The 22,356-nt window shown below is 43.1% G+C and overlaps 1 protein-coding gene across 1 annotated transcript; it reads right to left on the bottom strand.

Moving 5' to 3' along the window:
- Positions 1-7,721: 7,721 nt before the first annotated feature.
- Positions 7,722-19,953, bottom strand: INA (internexin neuronal intermediate filament protein alpha). Its single transcript, XM_065920101.1, has 3 exons — positions 18,845-19,953; positions 11,086-11,210; positions 7,722-9,711 (listed from the first exon to the last, which is right to left on the bottom strand). Exons 1-3 carry the CDS (start codon positions 19,907-19,909, stop codon positions 9,402-9,404), a joined length of 1,500 nt encoding a protein of 499 aa, XP_065776173.1. The 5' UTR covers positions 19,910-19,953; the 3' UTR covers positions 7,722-9,401.
- Between the last annotated feature and the right edge of the window lie 2,403 nt (positions 19,954-22,356).

Below are 22,356 nucleotides of genomic sequence, written 5' to 3'. Positions count from 1 at the left end.
TTTAACCTATTTTGAAATGCTTGTGTTTATTGAGGATTTTTAAAAAATAACTAAAACTCTTTAAGGAACAAGACATCCAAAGTAAAGTTAAACTGTGCCATCAAATAAATATTTTATAAACATCTTTACGTTCCCTGGTTATACCAGATGCGTTTATTTGACAGTGGACAAAGTAACAGCTATGGAGTTCATTGCCTCGTAAATGTCTCTTGCACAAATTACTTACTATTTTTGTTCTTACCTGGTGTTAACATCTGTGTTGGGGATCTCCAATACCGTTCTCAGGTTTAATAGTTCACAAGAAGGACTCATGGGACCCAAAAAGTTATTATGCCCTTGGTTATAGCTTATTACTATAAAAGGATACAGATTAAAATGAGCAACAGGGAAAAATGTATAGGGTAGAGTCCAGGAGAAACCAGTCACAAGCTTCCATTTGTCCTCTTCCATTGGAGGTGCAAGGAGAGTGTTTAATTTTCCCAACATGATATGTGAAGTGTTGCCAACCAGGGAAGCTCACATGAGCCCTAGAATCCAGAGTTTTTATTGGAATTCAGTCACATAGGCATGCAGCCTTGATATCCCAGCACCCTCTCAGTAGACAACCTGATACGGCATGTCCCAGGTACATAAAAATAGGCATTCACCATAAATCACATTGTCAGCATAAACTATCTGGTGTGACCAAGTTCTCAGGCATACTAAGGTTATTCCAAGGGCTCAGAAATAATGGTTTATAGTAGCATGGGGAGACACTTATTTTTTTAAAGCAGAGTATTATATGTAATTAATTAAAGGTCCGTCTTGTCAAAGCTATGATTTTTCCAGTAGTCATTTGTGAATGTGAGAGTTGGACCGTAAAGAAGTCTGAGCACCAGAGAATTGATACTTTTGAACTGTGGTGTTGGAGAAGATTCCCAAGAGTCTCTTGGACTAAAAGGAGATCAAACCAGTCAATCCTAAAGGAAATCAACCCTGAATATTCATTGGAAGGACTGATGCTGAAGCAGAAGCCCCAGTTCTTTGGCCACCTTTTCCGACTCATTGGAAAAGACATGATGCTGGGAAAAATTGAAGGCAGAAGGAGAAGGGGACGACAGAGGACAAAATGGTTGGATGGCATCACTGATTCAACGGACATGAGTTTGAGCAAGCTCCGGGAGGTGGTGAAGGACAGAAGCCTGATGTGCTGTAGTCCATGAGGTCGCACTGAGTTGGACACAACAGAGCGACTGAACATCAACATTAAATGTAATTATTTGATAAATATTTTTGCAATAAGTCAAAAGAATATCACTTGTGTGGACAACAAAATTAAAATTAGAGGAAGGTGGTCTGCCTTTTAAGGAATTTGCAGCCTATGGATTACTCACATCTCAGAATTTTACCAAAGGCAGATACTAGTAAATACTATGTTAGTCACAAAGAGTTCCACCCCTTCTTTTTTCCCTCCCTCTTGAACTTGACCTCCAGGAAACCCAAAGAATGAATTTTATCTGGTTATTTTTATTTGGCCTGTTGTTACTACTGTTAGAGAGTTTACTATTTACTGTTAGACAGTAAACTAAGTAAAAACACTGATTGACTGGTTTAAAAATCGGTACTTCCAAAGGCAATGTGACCTTGGGTACATCAGTAGAAATACAGTTTCAGATCAAGGGAGTTAATACTTCTAATCTCCAATGCATCTTTTATCCAGTTCTGTGCAGCATACCTTAGAAATATCGACAGATGGGAAGGCAGTGGGATAGGGAACACTCAGAAGGAGAGACTCAGGAAACAAGAGCAAGCATTGACCAATTGCTTCTGTCTTGGAGAAGCAAAAAACTTAGTGGTGAGAGGCCATATATGGTAGCTGTCTTCAAATAACCAGAGGGTCAAAGACTTAGATGAGGAAAAAGCACGAGCAAAAACAAGACAAATGCACTGTCTTGTTGCCTTGGGTTAGCTTTACTGTTTCAAGAGGGATTTTTGCTAGGAAAAAAAGCAGAAGCAAAACTAAATCCTCAAATTTGCACAAATAAGACTACATGAAGTACAGATTCCAGAGTCTAGCTTCAATGGCTAGAGAAAGATTTCTTTGGCACAGCTGGTAGGTTCTCTGTTTTTGCTTAAGCCCTCTCTAAGCAAAGATATCCAGGGGGCTAATTTGTGATAATAGTAGTCAGACAGAATGTGAGCTTGGCAGGTTTCTCAGTTCCTCCCTAAATGCCATCCCAGTCTTTTCTCTCTGGTGTCATCATTTCCTCTGACCTTGGGCTTCACTGAGCTTCCCTCCGCTTCTACTGCATTGCCCTTCCCTCCTGATTGAGTCAGATACATTCTTATCTAGTTCCTGATAATCTCTCCTCTGGATTCAGACTTCTTGCACACACTCACACAGTGACGACAGCAACTGTGGCTTTGAATTCTTGGAAGTGATGCCACTGACCAGTTTACTTTTCCTGTTCAGCCCATGCAGAGTATAATCTTGGTGATTCGATCCTAGGTGAATATTCTTGTAGGATGACCAGATCATAATTTCTTATTAGATGTGTATGTGACTAATTATAAAAAATTATTTTTTCCTTTTCAAGTTCTAATAGTTGGCAACCTCTCTGGTGTATTTTGTTATCTTAGAAGGCTCTGTTAATAGAGAATAATCAAGCTGACTCTGAATGTTAATTTTTGCTGTCTTCAGTAGATCATGGCCAAAGGGTAGGTCCTCATTTTTAACCCTTTTCAATAATATTGTTGTGTACGTGAGTTTGATTATTGGCCTCTCTTCAAAACTGGACAGATGATATCTAAATTTTTATTGTTTATTGAGATTAATAGTCAATGCATAAATGAAATGCCATATTGATCTTCAGAAAGCTTGACAAGTATTTATTTACATAGAATGGATATTATGGTTTGATCTTTACTGCATATTTGTTTCATTTTGATGGTACCAGTGGTTTTACAGGGCTTCCTAGGTGGCTCAGATGTTAAAAGAATCCATAGGCAATGTGGGAGACCTGGGTTTGATCCCTAGTTTGGTAAATTTGCATAGAGGAGGGCATAGCAACCCACTCCAGTATTCTTGCATGGAGAATCCCCATGGACAGAGGAGCCTGGCAGTCTATAGTCCATGGGGTTGCAAAGAGTCGGACATGACTGAGTGGTTTTACACAGGTTATTATAGTGATACTATTTTTTCTTTTAAGTGAGAGAAATTTTTTTCTTCTAATGTTTCTAAGAAAATGTTTTTCCAAAAAAAGAAAAAAAAGAAAAAAAAGAAAATGTTTTTCCAAAAGAAAAGCTGGTTGAACAACATTTTAAATCAGAAAGTGAAGATGTTTGCCAGGAATAGACTTTTTCCCCCCAGTAGGCCTAGAGGCAGTATTTCACATTGGTTAAGGACATGAATTTTGAAGCCCAGACTCACAAATTTGACCTCCAGCTTTGCTATTTGCAAGCTGTGTGATCTTGAACTTTTATATAATTTCTCTGAGCTTTAGTTTTCCATATCAGTAAATTGGGACAGTGGTACCTAACTCAAAGACTTGTTACAATAATTAATGAATGTGTTAAGCACTCAGAATAGTGGTTGGCATATAGTCTGTTTTCAAATTCAGTTATGGTTCCTTGGTAGTCACTTCTTAGATTACTTTGCTGAATTAGTTTCCAATGAATAAGTAGGCCTGTTAATATTAAAAGATCAAAGTTAAACCATGTACCCCCCTCCCCATTTTCTGTCCTGTATATTGTCTATATTCACTTCCTTCTATTAATGACCAGACCAAGTGTAGGGATACAGGCCCTGGAGCTAGGCCTGAATTCTGCTTTCATTTTAGTTATAATCTTAACTTTGCTGTTTCTACTTTACAGACTAGGTTAGGCCATGGACAGACAACTTCAGTTGCCAGAGACAGGTTCCTTTTGCTGAGCTTATGTCTGACTTAAGATAGAAGATTGTCTAGTCCTAAAGGACATCAGGAATTCTATATGTCATGTATAAATTCTTATGTATGCCCAGAAATCATGAGGAATGGAAGTTACCCCTCTCATTTATTCACACATATGGCATAGCAGACAAATCTGAGTTAAGTTTGTTTTAATAAGCACTTCTAAGGAAAGAGCTGCTTTTTTGTCCTGTGTAATAATCAGCAATTAACCAGACTGCTGCTGATTATATTCTAAAACTCCAGCCCTTATACTAATGATTTTGGTTACAGTCTGCTGAGCATTCTCTAACCCCTAGGAGAATGTGATAAAACTGGAATGAAAAGTCTCAGAACAGAGACCACTTGTCTCATCAGGGAAGAGGGTAGCCATGTGGTGATCTACAGTAATTAATCAATGAGGAAGCAAGCCTGGAGACCCTTCCAGGATCAGTCTTCATTTTCTTTGTAGCCTGAGCGCTCTCTGTTTTGTTTTATTCAGAATCATTGAAGCACTGTAGAAACATAATTCTTTAAATATCTGTGGTATGACTCACTCTGTTTTATTATAATCTTGGGGTGTGTATGTGTGTGTGTGTTTCAAGGGATTTTAAGGAAGAATTGATAAATTTTAGCTAGTTCCCACCCCCACCTAGTAAGCTTGTGAAATAGCATAAAACATGAGGGCAATCCAATCAACTTCTAAGAGATCGATAGAGGAGGAGAGCAGCCTTTTGATCCACATAGTAACCATTCTTTTCTCCCTTTAAGTGTATGCAGCAAGGGTTGGTAATATAATAAAAACAGCCCTTTGTTTGACTGGATTCAGGAGCACTCACTCCATTTGCAAATGGCATAGCCATGTGAGATATTTGAAAATAGCAAAAGGCATGATGACAGCAACTAACCTGTACATTTAAATCTGAACATGCAGCAAAGCCAGTAATGTACTGTCTAGAAAGAAAAATAAAATTTCACATAGGAACTGTGTTTGCAAAGCTCCTTTCAGTTATTTCCATTTTAAATTAGCACTGTGCTTTCAGGTATATAAATTTATTTGGTTCTAAGAAACAAAATGTGTTCTTAAAATTTGGATGTTTTTAAGGAACTTACAGATTTCTGATGATATGATAATAAAAATAAAATTAGCTGGAAATCAGTGATAACTACTCATAAGCAAGCAACATTTCTAGCTATTCTTTCTTTCATTTACATCCAGGGAGATTTCTGGCTTTTTCTCCAGGCTCTATTTTGAAATCAATACTACTCTTATTAGATCCGCTTAATGTTGTCCAAATGGAATTCCTTCTACTGGGTTGACCCAGGTGGCTGTACATAATGGTATCAGCTGGAGCAGAAGGTATGGTAGACATCATAATTATCTTTCTGATAGACTCATAAATTCTCTATCAGTGAATTCTTAAAATTGAGGTGAATTTAGATGACATAAAATTAATTATTTTAAAGTGAATAGTTCAGTGGCATTTAGTACATTTGCAGTGTTGTGCAGTCACCGTCTGTATCTAGTTCCAAAACATTTCCATCATTCCACAATAAAGCCCCTCTTCTATACCCCTCTTTTCCAGACCTAGCAACTGCCAATGTGCTTTCTGTTCTAATGGATTTTAAATACATTTAAAAAACTATCTCATGTTTGCCTTTAGATCCATGAGTGGTGGTATGGTCTTGGATTTATTACCTCTTGAGGAATGGGCCCCTCTGTAACAGCCCCTTAATTCCAGCTCTTTGATACTGAGCTATAGAATTCCTTTACAAAAATATTTTTAAAGCTCCTTTTAAAAAAAATAGGTAAATAGCATCCACTTCTCTATAATGTTTAGCAGGAGCATGCAGAGGATCATGGTTGGATGGGCCCAGGCCCAGTTTTGGGCTGCCACCACCTCACTGCAGTGCAGGAAGGCAGTAGGCTCAGGAAATCTGCAATGTGTACCAGTTTGCCTTTGGGACTCAATGTTGCCAAGGGTTTCTGGGGCAGAGAAACCTTAACGTTAAACCCTGGGAGGAAGGAGTGAAAAGGAAGATGAAAAGAAAGATGTTTACTTCCTCAAGTTGGGGGGACTTTCTTTTACATAGAAAGGCAACATAGGAATGAAAAGCAGGCACTGAAGAGTCAGAAAACCAGCTCTGTTACTCACTATGGGGCATCAGACAAGGGTTTAACTTTGTCATTCCAAGACTCTCTTCCTTCATTTGTCAAATGGGTATACAAATACTATACCTAGAGAGGGTTGTGAGGCTTAATTGAGATCATTCTATGTTTATTGCCTAGTAGAGTGACTGGCATATGGTAAGTAGGTACTGAATAAATAAGCTGTTACTAATACATTTCAGGATGTGGAGGATCACATTGCCTAGTGACTGAGTCTATCACTAGTATGCTTCATGGACAGGCTTCCCCATAGTCTCACAGACTCAGTCTGTTGTCCTGTCCTGTCCAAACAGTCGATATTGCTGCTCCCCTTTCCGTCTCCTCCCTGCCTGGTGATGCTGAATGCCATGTTTCCCTGTTACTATAACTGTTCTGGTTTAATAATTTATCAACTTCATAATATGCTTTTAATGTCTTTCTTTTATAACCGAGCTCATGGTAATTAGTGGCAACTCACTGAAAATAGGAGATACAGATTAGTAAGAGTGAGCAATTCTATAAATTAAGGAAAGAACTCTGGCCTTGCATAGAGAAGGATCTAGTAACCACATACTACTATTCTTAGAAGTGGCAACAAATGTCTACATTGCAAGCCCATGTACTGATGAGTCTACTGTTCTTTAATAGGCCCTAAAAGATGTTTGTGTGTGTGTGTTTTACTTTCTGATTGTGCCACTCAGTATGTCGGATTATAGTTCCCTGACCAGGGATTGGACCTGTATCCTCTGCATTAGAAGTGAGGAGTGTTAACCAATGAACCACCATGGAAGTTCCTAAAAGATGTTTTATTTCAAAACTCTCAGTATGCAACTAACATCTTTCACTAGCTGCACCACTAATGTATCTTCAAGTGGCCTGAAAGTGCCTTTAGACAGATGGACTGAAAATGACAACATTGTTCAGGATTCAGCAAGCTCCAGCTTCAACCATCAGCTGTGAGTTGCATCCATATATCCCCTCATTGGCAGCCCCCATCCTGGAAACTGGCATGGCATTAGGAAATCTCAACTTGGCATCCATGGACTTCTGTATACCAGAAGTAGATAGTTCTAAAGGAGTCACAGGTCCCTTGACCTGTGTGGTTTTGTGCATGTATTTTCTTGGGGGAAAGGATCCATAGCTTTCTCCAAGGGAGAGAAGTCTTTTTAATCCCAAAAAAGGTTAAGAATCACTACAGTAGAGGAAGATTCTATTACTGCTGCCCATGTTCTACCTAGGTACGTGGGTTCTGCAAAAGCAGAGCCTCATTTTCGAAGAAGGAAAAGATTCTTACTGTTTTGAAGAACTTTTTTATCATGTGCCTTCTGCCAGTTCATTCTCAGAAATCTTCAGCAAGCTAAGCTAGTTAAATCATTATCCAGGCACAGAATACATTGTCTTTCATCATTTGATTGATTTGATTTCTCCACTTCCTGCCATGAACTGTCCACTTAGTGCATTATGTTTCAGACCAGACAGTCTGCAGACTATAGCCCTAAGGCTTCGACAGGGAAAAAAAAAAATGAAACGCTAAACAAGGATGCACAGAACAGAGAACATATGATTTCTGAATTATCAGGGGGTGCAACTGTTCACTGAACCAAAACAGTGCTTCTCTCAGTTAAAGCAGCAGAAACCACAAAACACAAGTTATGTTGGTGGGATTCGTGTGACTTTTAATTCTGATTTTACTAATGTTTTACAGTAAGTGTAAGGAGTAAAGACAGGAATGGAGTGAGGGAAAGGAAGAAGAGAAAAGTATTCTTTCAAGTTCCTTGAACAGCTGAAGGACGTGCTAGGATCAGAAAGTTGAGTAAAAGCATCATGTCCTTTTCACCACGGAAATGGAGATGTGTAACACAGATATGGCAACTTGTCAGATCTGTGGAAGTGACTCTGACAGAGAATTAATTCTGCATCAAACTTGGCACATGTGGAAGACTGGGCAATGCAGCTGCTACACAGCTGGGCAAATGAAAACTGGACTTCTCAGAACCTATTTCCTAGCGTTCGATCAGGACAACCGTGTCCCTTCTCTGGTCTGAGTGTCTCTGCAGCAGGGAAGCAAGACCCCACCAACTATGCAGCAATGGGAAATCTGTTGGGCAAAACTCTGTTAGAAGACCAAGATTTCTTTTATTTATTTGCTGGTGGTGTTGATTGACCAGAAGGGACTTTTTACTTTTGGGCAGGAGTATTGTGTCCTGGTGATAAAATAATCTGCACTTATACTCTTAAAAGGCATAGGTGTAAGACAAGGCCTTTTTAGAACCTAGACTAGGGAGGGAAATACGGGGATTTTAAGGGAAAAGGCATGAAACAGCTAATTCTCTATCACCACAAATGAACTGCCACGGATAAATGAGACTTTGTCTTTTCCCCTTCATACAAATACTCACCTCTTCTAGCTTGCACTACTAAATCTAAGGTCAGCTTAATCACAGTTTGGGATTAACTATGACTGTGCTTCTAAAGTTAAGGTGAAAAGCTACATTCTTAATAAACTATTACTTTTTCCTAATTAAATGGATTTGAATAAGCTAAAAGTCTAAAACCTAGGGACTCTTTTCATTGTTTCTTGGGGACAACCCACAAACTTATCACTGCCATTTTTTTTTAAGTATATAATTAAAAGGACATGAAATGGACATGGAGAAGTCATTACACGAATCACAGAAATGGTCAACATGCATCTAATTCTACTTACTGAGCAGAGAGAGCTAAAGGGGTTAAGTTCTTTTGAGAAGAACCTAGATGTGTTTTAAAGGGACAAATACTACACTAGCCTTTTTTTTTTCCTGAATGGAATAAAGGATACATGGAATTGCAGGGGGGTGAGAGGGAAAATACCCATTAAACAAACACCTATCATTTGTGAAACAATTCTATCTGAGTGGTGTTGGGTGTGGACTGTGGGTTTATCTCTGGCAGTGATCTTATGTTTTAGATATCTAGAGTGAGATTACATAGCTGGGTAAAGGCTGGGTATGGTGAGTGAATATAGGTTTTAATTTCAATTCACAGCAAGATGGTAATGATCACAGATTTAGCACCTTAGTTTGTACTTCCTCTGTACCTGAATCATCTATCGCTGTGAAGTCTGAGCTTTAGGTGAGAAAGCTGCATTCTTAGATAACTCCTCTGTGATTGCTCTAGGACTACGGTTTGTTCCAATCTAAGGTGTGGTTTTCTTATTAGAGAAAGTATGTATTCAATGCTAAATATGAGACTGAAGCCTTGAAGACAATGTAGAGTGGTGACAGGTGTTTTGGATCAGGAATAGGCTGTTTAACAAGTCAAGTGTATATTATCCCCTCCTAAGCATTAACTTTTTTTAAGCGAGAGAATTATATTTTTTGGCTTGAAATGGTGTTTTCTTCTATATTTGATTTCTCGGTTTTCTTAGTAGATATCACTGTCTCCTCCAATATTTCTTCAAAACTTTCTCCTATCTGGGAGGTTTTCTTTGAGGCTACCTTAGAAGCCTCCTCTTCCTCCTCCTCTTTCTTAAGAGACAGCCCAGTGGCTGACCCTTTGGAGGTGGTAGAACTGAGGATTCTAGGTGGGAGCAGATAGCTTGGGTTGGGAAGTGGATTCAGCCCTGAAATGCTTAATCCACTGGTGCTGAAACGTGTCTCTTCGCCTTCCAGCAGTTTCCTGTAAATCCAACAGAGAAAAACTCTTAGGAAGTCAACTTGCAACTTTTTAAACAACTTAACCCTCTATCCCCTATTCATTTCAGAAAGACTCCAGATTCCAGATTTCACAGTTTCTTCATTAGACCAATAAATATTGAATTTCAAGGCCAATGACTTGGACTTTATCCAGCACACACACACACACACACACACACACACACACACACACACACACACACCTTTTCATCTAGCACACACACACACACACACACACACCTTTTCATCTAGCACGCACACACACACACACACACACACACACACACACCTTTAGCACCAGCTATGTTTAAAGCATTGTCAAGGGGAAACCTATCCTATTTGCAAATACATTAAAAAAAAAAAAACCCTTCAACTCCCCTTGGTTTCATTTTTGGCACTTAGAGTCTACAAAGCTCTAAGGAGAAGTAATTTACTAATTAACACCTTAAGTGCAACAGGGGTAAGAAGGTAAGAAAGCCATAAAGGAACTGCCTAATTCAGCTTGAACTTGAGATCTGTATTTTTTCAGCATGTCAGGATACAAACAAAATGGAATCAGCAACAACAGAAACCAAGGAATTAAACTGTTTCAGATACCAAGCTTTTTTCCAGCCTGGCCTAAACAGCATCATAATAGAATGGCCCCAATATCTTTCTTTTCCTCTCATAATTCCAGTAACTTTTATCATTTAAAAAAAAAGTCATAAACTCAAAACACTGTCAAATCCTCTGGGAGCTCTGAAGTAGTATACAAAGTGTCAGAAAAAAAGAAAAAGTTCTCAGACAGATCTGAGGTTGAGTCTGAACTTTCATTTACAAACACTGTGACTTTCAGCAAGTTACACAATCAGCCTATGTTTCAAGTTTCTTCATCTGCAAAATGATAATATAACCTGATACCTAGATAATTTATATGCAGAACCTAAAATAGTGCCTAGCACACAGTAGTCATTCAAAAAGTAGTAGCTGCTGTCTTTTTTTTTTTAAGGTAAATGTTTACTTACACATTGTTTAAGTGGGAATCCAGGGGGATACCTCACCTATGAGGACTTCCTAAGTTATATGAACCCTGTTTTTAGAGTCTGATGGGTTTTCTTTCAACCTCTGTGCACTCACATTATTCCCTTAAATCTCTGCAGAGGTAGGTAGACTACTCCAGGCCTCCAGGTACTAGCAGCGTGGAACTGGGACCTAACCAAGATGAGGGACGTAAGGGTCAGCTCACCTGGAAGGAGCCAGTGAGGCCTTTCCTCACCCCCCACTTCACCCATCAGAAATCGGAGCCTAAAACCACTTATCTGGGTAGCGATGCCCTAGGTGATGGGATCTGCCTAGGTGAGCATGCCCTGTGATGTACCTGTAAGCTGCTATCTCAATGTCAAGAGCCATTTTGACATTGAGCAAGTCCTGGTATTCCCGAAGGTGGCGGGCCATCTCACTCTTGGTGTTCCTCAGATCATTCTCCAGCTGCCCAATGTTATCCTGAAAAGCAGCAACATAAATCCAATATACGTAGGCCAAACCGGCTGACATTCATCGAGATTGAGAAAGCAAGGATTCTCAACTCTGCCTACACATTAAAAATCCATACCTGTCCCTCAGCCCAGATTCTGATTCAATTGTCCCAGGATGGGGTCCCAACATTTTAATTTTTCCATAAAGGTCCCAGGAGATCTGGATACATTTCTACCACAGGGCACAGGGTTCTCAACTAAACACCAGGAAGATATTTATTTTTTACTCACTTACTGTCCCTCCCTTGCTATTGTATTATTGCTGAATCACTCAGTTGTTGAATGTCCTTTTCAAAACCAAAGGCTCAGGTTAGGAGCTTAGATTCAGAAAATTCCAACTGTGGAGAGCACAGAGAGGATTGCAAGTCTCCTCTTCCTCCATTCATTGTAATGGTTTCATGGAAGTCTGCTACTCTATCACTTCACTGACCAAATTTTACATGACAGATAGGGAGGAAGCATAAACACTTCAAGGAATTTTTTTTTTTTTAATCCAAATAGCAGATTGAAATTACAATTTTTTAAAATAAGAAACTTAAGTTCATATAATAATTGTGCTTTAAGTTCCTCCAGGTGCAAAACCAGGCACAGAAGAAAAAAAGGTTTAAATCTGTGATTCTTGAGAAACGAGAGGAGTATTTTAAAAACACAGCAGATCTGCTCATCTACTTAAAACCCTCCAACAGCTTTGGAATTAAGTGCAAACTTCTCAGCAGAGCCTATATACTTTTCACCTTGCTCAGTATGTTTTAGTTACGGTGGCCTTCTCTTTTGCTCCTTAAACTGACCAAGTTCATTGCTATCGCAGGCCCATTAGACTAGCTCTTTCTTCTGTTTGGAATGCTCTGTGGTGGGTCTTCACATGGCTGACTTCATGTCACACAAGATTCAGTTCAAATACCCTTTACTCAGGTCTTGGGCATCCACTTAAGTACCCTCTCCACACTGATCTAGCATGTACTTTTACCTTAAGCCAGGGCAGCTGCTAGCCCATGAAGGAAATTCGTGAAAACTTTAAAAAAAGTATCTTCAGAAAAAAGCCCCCACTTGAAAGTGGCCACTCTGCTTTTTAGTTCTTATTATATGGGTAATTCTTTGTTGAGGGGGAATGTCACTGTGAATGTAGGATTTTTAGCAGCATTCCTGGTCTCTGGACTAGATACCAGCGGCACCTTCTCTCCCAGCTGTGATAACCAGCACTGTCTCCAGACATAACAATGGCCCTGGGAGGGTAGATCACTGTTAGAAATCTACTGTCCTGGGACGTAATCTACATGGAAGCCGTCTGTTAGTTCACCCCTGGAAGCCCAGAGCCCAGCACAGTGAAAACTGGAGATGCTCAACGAATGACTGTTGAATGAATTTCTTTTCTTATTCTGAGCAAATAACTCATATAATTCAGTTGCAATTCTCAACATGGAGAGTACAGTGGCTGAGAGTTATTTTTATGAAACAGTCATGCAGATAAATATATCAGAAACCTCAAGAAAGTGCTGAGGAATCCTTTGAACTTCCCTTGTAGGGATGATAATATGCTGGTAAAAGGCGGGGCTGATATGTCAGGGGGTGCAAACTTCCAAATCAAAAGAATCTGCAGAAAGAATTAAAATTCATACCACCTACCTGTTCTATAAATATTGACAGGAATACTGCAAAGAAAAAACCCAATTAACTGATGGGTACAGAGCAAGGAATGATAAGCAGTGAGGAAAATATATAATACACTGAACAGTGGTGGAAATATTCCAAAGTGTGTTAAGAGATCATAAGATTTTAAAGGGATTTTTGCCAAGAAATTTTACTTGATGGTTGCTATATGTGAGGTTAAATTAGTGTTAATTGCTCAGTCATGTCCGACTCTTTGCAGCCCCATGGACTGTAGCCTGCCAGGCTCCTCTGTTCATGGGATTTTCCAGACAAGAATACTGGAGTGAGTTGCCATTTCCTTATCCAGGGGATCTTCCTGACCCAGGGATTGAACCCGGTTGTCCCGAACTGTAGGCAGACTCCACCATCTGAGCTATAAGCAAATCTTCTAGTGATTCCCTAGGAGTAAGAGAATCAACATACTGTGGTAAGGGGAAAAGAATCTAAGGTGAAGGAAAAAGGAGAAAGGGGAGAAAGTATTCTGATTATGCAGAGGGGCAGGAGAAATGTTAAAGGAGGGAAAACAGAGGATTTCATCAAGATCTTTGGATTGCATTTCTTGCCCTGCCACAAACATCTAATATACCTCAGTTTTCTATACTTTACTTTCTTTGAAACTTCCACTTCTCTATATGGGAAATTATAATGTTTATTCTTTTCTAAGGTATTCCGAGATCTTCAAGTGAGGATTTCAATTTAATGCACCTCATATTATTATGTGATGAGTCCATTATCTGTTCAATTAGATAATAGTCATTAGAACAGCATTTGGTACCTAGGAACTGCTTAATAAATGTTAGTAATTTTTATTATTGTTACTATCATACCGTGTGACTCTACTCTTTTAATGATATGGACAAATTGATCACAAGCCCTCCCTACAACCTCTTAGATCAGCGGTCCCCACCCTTTGTGGCACCGGGGACTGGTTTTGTGGAAAACAATTTTTCCATGGATTGAGGGGAGGGGATGGTTTTGGAATCATTCAATCACACTGCATTTGTTGTGCACTTTATTTCTATTATTACATCAGCTCCACCTCAGATCATCAGGCATTAGATCCAAGCGATAGGCAACCCCTGGCTTAGATAACTAAAGAAAGCAACGTATAATAAAACTTTAACATTGGAGAGTTGGAGGCAAATCCCATGAAGCACTGGATTATTTTTTGTTTTTCATGAAGATGTACATCTCTATAACAGTTGGTTTTTTGTTTTTTGTTTTTTTTTCATTTAAAGGATATTATTTTCTTTCTCCAGATAGGAAGGTACAAAGTTAAAACCTTAAATATCAGAATTTAATACTTCATTCTTCAAAACAGCCATAGGCTTTTCAGCTCTGGACACCCAGGTTTCCATAACAGTTTTTAATAACAAATCTAAATAAAAACTTTTCTAAAGTGCTTTGTACTACTCTTTCCTAGGATACTAAACAAAATGCAACCTTTCTCAGCAACTAAGGATTAAGATAATGATCAATTATTTCTCTATAATTCTGTGATGTGTTTTATCTTTTAGGTCAACTAAGGTACATATAAGATATATATAAGGCTGTGTATTTCTACCCTAAATGGCCCCTGAGAGCAGTATTTGAACTAGTGTTTGCTGCTAGTGGTTTTCTTTGTCCTGAAAGTTGAACTAATCTGTTGCTACCCACTCCTGACAATACCTGACTCCTGTGGTTCCTCTTCTCTATCTTGCAGCAGGCTTGAAATCCAAATAGCAAAATGCTTTAGAATCACAAAGTAATGTAACAAATAAGCTGGGAAGCAACAGAGGGGCCAACTTCCTAATATGTGATTTAGAGATAGATGTGTCACATCAGTAGGTTAATTAGTTCCTTTTAAAAAATTATTTTTGTTTCACAGCTGTTTTCTGAATAAGAGGTTGCTGGGGACCTGAGTTCTAGATAGATGAGATTTCCTTGAACTTTTCTGCCACACATTTCACAGGTCTATTTCATGGATCAGTGTAGACATAAAGCATGACTTTGCTCTTTTTAGAAGGAACTATGCTGACTGCTGACCACTGCTCTTCAACATGTAGTCTCTTTGTCTGCGCTTTCTTCCCCACCCCAGGCTGTCTTGCATTGCCCTTCAAAAGCCCTGCAAAGATGGCCTCCAGCTGGAAATCTGAGCGGAGCGCTGCAGTCTGCCCCCTCCCCCAACCACGCAGCAGCTGCTGGCTTAGACCGAGGAGAGAGGCACTCCCATTCCAGGGGTCTCTCCTGGAATGGCTGAGCATCCTCCTCAGGGCCGGAAGGGTGTGGACTGGAAGTAAGAGAAAGAACAGGCCACCAGAGCCTCTTCCACGGAGCAAAGGACAACAGACGGAGCTGTGGGCTCATCACTTTTCGGGGCCCTCACCCAGGGAAACACTAGTGAGGGCGGCGCCATCTGATTGAAGGAGACTGTTCAGAATGACTGCTCTGCCTGATAACGCAGGTGGGGAGGGGATTTCTGTATGTGGTGCACTCACAGGTCACTCTGCTGCCTTTTCTTCTCCTATCTGTTTCATCCCATGATTTTTCTACAATACTTTAAAAATGTTCTATAGGCTGGTTTACACTGGGAAAGGTGGTTTAAGTCAGTGCACCCCCAAATCAGTCTGAGGAATTGACAGGCTGCAGTGCTTTTATTGAAACTACATATTCCTGGGCCCCACCTGCAAACTATTGAATCCATATCTTTGGGAGTAAGCCTGAGACTCTTTCTGTTAAGCCCCCAAGTAATCTTGGTGGGTCAATGGGTTTAGGAACCACTAGTTTTTCTGTAAAGGCTCTAAAGGGTGGCCCAGGTGACAATAATACAGTGAGGTGGTATGTTTGGTGTTTAGTTGCTAAGTCATGTCCGACTCTTTGTGACCCCATGGACTTGAGCTCACCAGGCTCCTTTGTCCATGGGATTTCCCAGGCAAGAATATTAGAGGGTTGCCATTTCCTCCTCCAGGGGAATCTTCCTGATCCCCAGGGATCAAACGTGCATCTCCTGCATTGGCAGGCAGATTCTTGACCACTGAGCCACCAGGGAAGCCCTAATATACTGAGGGAGAGGGGGCAAAAACAGAACAAAAGAAAGCAAAAAGCATATGGAAGAGTAGGAAAAAAAAGAGAGAAGGGGACCAAACGAAGACCTTTTTCTTGAATTCTAATTTCAGAAATGGATCTATCAGGTTATAGATTTATATGCAGCCACTGCCACCCCCAATCTCCAAGGGGCCAGCCCCTTCCTGCTATTTAATTAGGCTACATTTCAATCTCATACTGGAGAGAAGAGGGCAGACTTGGCTCATCTCCCTGGAGAGCATTAACTGATGGTGTGATCCTGATTGTTCCGCAAGGTCTTTCAAGGAAAGCTTCAGCTTTCCAAGATTGACCGTCGTATAAGGCCAGGGCCCCCAGTAATGTTCAAAAATGTCCTTAGACATCTTTGGTAGAACAGGGACTCTAATGGTGGTGAGGCAGGAACCAGAATCACCTTGTGTCAGAAATGGAAAGCCTTTAGTTAAAGAGGATGGCTCTGTTTGGCTTCTGAGGACAAAAGTCCTAGTGCCTCTTAATTTTTCGTGTCGCCTGATTCAAGCTCTTGCATACACCACTGTATACTCACTATTAATATGTCACCTTGACTCATTCTTCACCCTTTCAAAAGTGTGATAAGCTTTCTTTCCTCAAATAGGCTGTCAGCTCTCTGGGGCAGGGAAAACGTGACTTTAATGGGGCCTTCCTCTGCCTCTAAGAGGGTGGCAAACCTGCAAAGGAAAATGGGTCTACCACTAATCTCTGAAGCAAAAGAAAGAGAACAGCCTCCCATCACTGCAGAGAAAGGGGAGGGGGAGGGGTTAGAGGGCAAGAAAACAATGGCTGAATCTCACTGTGGGGAAGGAGGCTTTTCATATCAATCATCGCTGCTAAGATTATCAGAATAGCCTGATGACACCCTTGTGGCTTCAGGACTTCAGGATCTGCAGGTAAAGATGTGAGCCCCTCCTCAGCTTTTACCCTCCTCGTATATATATACATATATATCTGTTGTCTGATCTCCTCTTCCATTCACAGCAGGTCCACTGAGTCTATGGCTGATGGGGGCAGCACTGCAGAGCTGCAGATGCCGCAGTTTCTGTTGTTTTTTGTTTTCTGCAGGCTAGTCTGGATGACCCTACTATTGTCTAACACTGGAAGCCTTTTAAAGCAAACAAAACAAACCAGACAATACTGTCACTACTTCTTAGAATGTAGGGGCTACACCAAGCAAACAGACGACATGGCAAAGCCCAATTCAGATGGTGATTATGGGTAAGTTATCCTTTTTAGAGAAATACTGGGTTAGCCCTTCAGAAGATCACGAAGCCCATCCTTTGAAGCTTTGAAGAAAACATGAAGTCTCAATTAAATAAATATAATTAGTTCAGGCCATTGAGAGCTAGGCCACATAGCGAAAAGTTCAAGTTAAAGATTTTGAAGTGGAATAAAAGTATTTATTTGAATATTACTGTAATTATAAACACCAAAACAAATAGCCCCAGCAAGCTTTCTTCCTTTATCAAAGGGAGTTATTTATAATGAACAGCAAATACTGCACACCCATAATAATTCTCTGGCTCCAGACAAAAATAGCAATTTGAGGATTCACTGCTTTCTGGATTGTATTTTCTTAACGTTCCTAAACATTATTAATTTTATCAAATGGAAACTTTGAGCTTGGTATAATGAATTATTGCAAGTTTCTGAACTATTAGCATTCTATCCAACGGAACTTTTATGGCACCTTGAAACTGAACCACACTATTTAGATTCTTTTCCACACTTTTCACCTACTTCTGTGTCCTTTGTGGTCATAAGCCCAGAATGTTCCATGTAGTAAAACTGAAGATACAGTGGCCTTTGTTTGGAGAGAAAAGAAGGAAAGAGCCAATCGATACCTTCACAGGAGCTTAGAGGACAGGCAAAGACAGGAAAAAAATAAGTGACCTATAACAAAGATGCACTCATCTCTGTGATTTATCACATGCACTTAGGATGGAAAAATGTTAAGGAAATGGTCATTTTCAAGTAGGACTTCACTGCTGCGGGGCAGACTAAGTGGTTTTTGTTAAATGCTAAGCCATCCATGAAAGTGAAAATTGAGGCTGTCCACGAGGTGACCCTTGATTGCAGGTAGCCAAGACTGATGTGTTGGTGTTGCAGAAAGGAAAAAAAAAATCGAAGCAGTTAATTGCCTAGAGAGTCATAACTAGGACATGAGACAGGAGGGAAATTCTGAGATGGGAAGAACTCGATATCAGCACCGAGGACAGCGCCCGACCATCCTCCTTTGCTAACGTCTGTAATACTTTCTTTAGGAAGAAATACCGTTAGTCGCCGAGGGAACTGAGTGTGTGCTGGGAGAGAATAGAGCAGGGCGGTTATAACTAGCCCAATCACTCATCTCCTTGGCTGCCAGTCTCTACTCCTTTGAGGGCAAAAGTCAAGACAATGGAATATAACTCTTGCCAGTATAGTCTCGCATTCTTCCCCCAACCCAATGGCAGAAATACTCCCAGGACGCCCAGAAAGCATTTCAAAGCATTTCAATCAAACAAGCCAGACAGCGGAAACAGCACGGCCAACCACGGAAGGCTGTGACCCACCCCTATTGCGCTCACTCCCTCTTTGGGAGGAGGTTGTTCTTCAGGTCGCCAGCGTGTTTTTGCCCACTTGCTGAAGAATAGAAGCTTGAGGGCTTCTTTGTTAGAAGGGCTCAGACAGGGACGCAAGTGAGGGGCAGAGAAAGAGGGGGTCCAGGCCCCTAAAATTAGCGAGAGAGGCTCCAGGGCTTTTTGTTTGCCGGTGCCTCTGGGCGGGGCGCTTTCCGTCCCCTCCTTTATCCTCCCCTTGATTTCGAGGGCCCCAACTGTGCGAGAAATATGCGCCGGAGAAAACAGGACTCCCCTCTCTACGCAGCGCCCCGACCTTTACCTGGTAGCTGGCCACCTCGGCGCTGTGTCGCTCCTCCAGCTCCAGGATCTGCCTCTCCAGGGACTCATTGGCCCCGCGCAGGCCCTCGATCTCGATGGTGCGTGCTTGCAGCTGGCGCCGGTACTCGTGAATCTCCTCGCGGCTGGCCCGGATGGCCTCGGTGCTGCGCGCCGCCTGCTCATTCAGGTTGGCAAACTTGGACTTGTACCACTCCTCGGCCGACTGCAAGTTCTTGGCGGCCAGCGACTCATACTGGGCGCGGATCTCCCTCAGCGCCGAACTCAGGTCTGGTTTAGCCACAGTCACGTCCACCTCAGCCGCGGCCTGCGAAGACGCCTGCAGCGTGGCCAGCAGCTCGGCCACCTCCTCGTCGTGCACCTGGCGCACGAAGGCCAGCTCGTCCAGCAGCGACTCTACCTTCTTCTCCAGATCCAGGCGGGCCAGCGTGGCGCCGTCCACGTCGCGCTGCTGCGCCTTCAGGGCGCGCTCGGCCCCTTCGCGCCCCCGGCTCTCCTCCTCGCAGCGCGCCCGCAGCCGCTGCACCTCCTCGGCCAGCCCGTCGCGCTCCAGCAGGGCCTGCGCGCGCGCCGAACTCGCCTCCTCCAGCTGCGCGCGCAGATCGCGCAGCTCGCGCTGGAAGAGCTCGCCGACGCGCGACGGCTCGGCGTGGCGCTGCCGCAGCGCGGCCAGCTCGGCCTCGAGCGCGCGGTTCTGCGTTTCCAGCTGGTGCACCTTCTCGATGAACACGGCGAAGCGGTCGTTGAGGCCCTGCAGCTGCTCCTTCTCGTTGGTGCGGATGATCTTATACTCATTGGTGCGCGCCGCCGCCTGACTCAGGTCCAGCCCGTCGGACGCCGCGGACCGGCGGTAGGCCAGGCCCAGGCCGAGTGACGAGGCCGAGGAGCAGGCGGCCGAGGAGGCCACATTGCAGCGGGACAGCGACTGCGAGCGGAAGCTCCCCGCGCCGCCAGCCCCGGAGAGGCGCGAGGACAGGCGCGAGCCGTCCCCGAACACCTTGCGGTAAGAGGAGGAGGCGCACAGGTAGTGCTCCGAGCCGAAGCTCATGGTGCCGGGACCAGGGCCGGGAGAGCGGCTGCGGCTGGCGCTGGCGAGGAGAGGAGAGGTGCGCCGGGCGGGGCGCGGTGGGGCGGCGTGCACCGGGTTTTAAGGCGTGGGGGGTGGGGGGGACGACTGGGGCGGCGCGTTGGGGGCGGAGCTCCTGCTCGGGTCTGGCGGAGAGGGGAGAGGGGGGCCTCCAGGAGCGGGGGCGGGGAGGCGCAGTGGCTCCTGCAGCTGCGCGCGCCCCGGACCGAGGGCGAGGGGACAGAGTCATTTGTGCAGGAGTCACCGCCTGTCTGATGAGCCCCTCGCCGAGGATCGTCTGGTTTGGAAGTGACTTGTGTGGAGGGGTGCCTGAACGATGGGACGTCCCCATCTAGACACTGCGCGGTTCTATCGCGTCCCTTGACCCTGCCCTCCTTGCCCGCTTTAATCCACCGGGAGGTTAGTGTTTTCTGAGAGGTGTGTTGTACTCTCACGCCCACCCCGGAGCTCCTGGGCGTGAGGCTCTGTTTCTCCAGTTAGCGTGTAGACCCTCAGGGCGCGGCTTTGTCCCCGCCTTCAGCCCGCTCGGGGTTCCCAGGGGAAAAGTGGGTCTACGTCAGAGAGCATCGCATCAGCTGTTCCTCTGCGGCTCTCGGGGGCGCCCGAGTTGGGTGGCTGCACCGAAAGCCTGCAACGCCCCAGGGAAGAGAGGGGAGGGAGGTTCGGCGCGAGAACCTGAGTTGCAGGGAGTGGAGAGAAGCAGAGGGAAAAGCTGGGATGGCCATGATGGGCGGAGCTGAGGTGCCCCTGCCTTTTACGTGTTAAGTGTGCCCTCCTGTTTACCACAGTCCCCCACTACTCTCCACTGATTAATGTCCGCCTTCTTAATTCATCTACTTTACCTGTCTGGCCCGTAGGCGTTTGAGATTTCAGTCTGTGAATATCTTCATCTGGTTTGGACAAAAGAGGTCCCTGCAAACATTAAGTTCCGAAAGTGCAGAAGAGTGCTGTTGCCTGAGCTGGCCTGCTTCTCTGCATGGGTGGATTTCCAAGAATGGGATCTGTAAAGATGAAGGCTGGGAGGAAGCAGCGTGGGGTCTTCAAACTTGTAATCTCTCAGGATGTGGCTATGACTTTGAAGAGGGAAGGGGAGGAATTTTTAGTAGATTCCAGAATTCCAAACTGAAGGCCTTTCTTGATCTTGGAATCTCAAGGATGTAGTTCTAGGATAAATTTTACTTTCGTGGAAGAAATATTACCTGAGACAGGCCACTAAAAAGGGGAGGGGGTATAGAGTCCTATGAGACTTTGGAGTGTATTCTTGTCTTTGTGCTTTATGTCATGTAAGATGGCCAGGCCCTACCACAGCCTGGTCCTTGGTTCCTCCTCAGAAGCTAAGACCTGACCTGCAGGGACTCAATTCTGAGTTCAGTGGACTCAGAAAGACCTGGTAATGTGAAGGATGGAAGAGTGTCGGCATCACTGAATGTTCTCTGCCAGCCATTGTGCCAGGAATTTTGCATAGGTTTAGTTCCTTCTGGCTACTCTTCAAGGTGACCTTTATCCCCATCTTACTGATAAGAAGCAGGCTTAGCTACAGCACCCTACATAAGGTTACTAGCAAGCAAACACATTTTCTTTCCTCACTGCATAATTCTACTTAGAGCAATGAGACTCTCTCTCCATGTAGCCAGAATAAGGGTAAGTGAGCTTCAGAAAGATTTGGGCCAATAACAAAATAGCCGGCTTGTTTGTAATTCAAAGAATCAGAGGTGATGGGTTTGAATTGTGTCTCCTGCCACTTACTAAGCATGAGGGGATAGCAACACCTACCCCAAGGTCATGAAAGACAGTTGGTGCATGTGAAGGTGCTTTGTACAGATGTAAGGGGTTCATGTCATCATGAACATCATGGCCTCTTTCAAATAGGTATTGCTTTGCGTCTACCATCAACAGCAAATGAGTCAGGTTTTGTGATGAGACTGCCCGCAGCATCCTTGCACAGACCTCCAGGCTGCCCCTTGGGAGTGAGAGTATAGCCCTCTTGACTGTGCTACCAGGGCTTAACGTGACTGTGGCTAAGTGGAAACAAGCACATTTAATTAGAAGATTTTCTGGGCTGTGGCTCTAATTTCACTTTAATGTACTACCAAAAGCAAAATCACCTTTCTTTTTAAAATTGTTATTTATTTATTTTTGGCTTTGCTGGGTTTTCATTGCAGTGCATGAGCTTCTCATTGCAGTGGCTTCTTTTGTTACAAAGCACAGACTCCAGAGAATGTGGGCTTCAGTAGTTGTGTTGCACAGGCTTCATTCCTCCATGGCATGTGGAAGAGTCCAGGAGCAGGGATCAAACCCATATCCCCTGCGAGGCAGGCAATTTTAACCTGATTTTTAACCACTGGACCACCAGGGAGGTCCTTGCCTTTCTTTTCCATTCTCCAATAGAAGCAGTAATCCAAAGGCAA

Source organism: Muntiacus reevesi, chromosome 2, assembly GCF_963930625.1.
Source record: "Muntiacus reevesi chromosome 2, mMunRee1.1, whole genome shotgun sequence".
NCBI classification, from domain to species: domain Eukaryota; kingdom Metazoa; phylum Chordata; class Mammalia; order Artiodactyla; family Cervidae; genus Muntiacus; species Muntiacus reevesi.
This window is presented reverse-complemented; position numbering and strand designations above follow the sequence as displayed.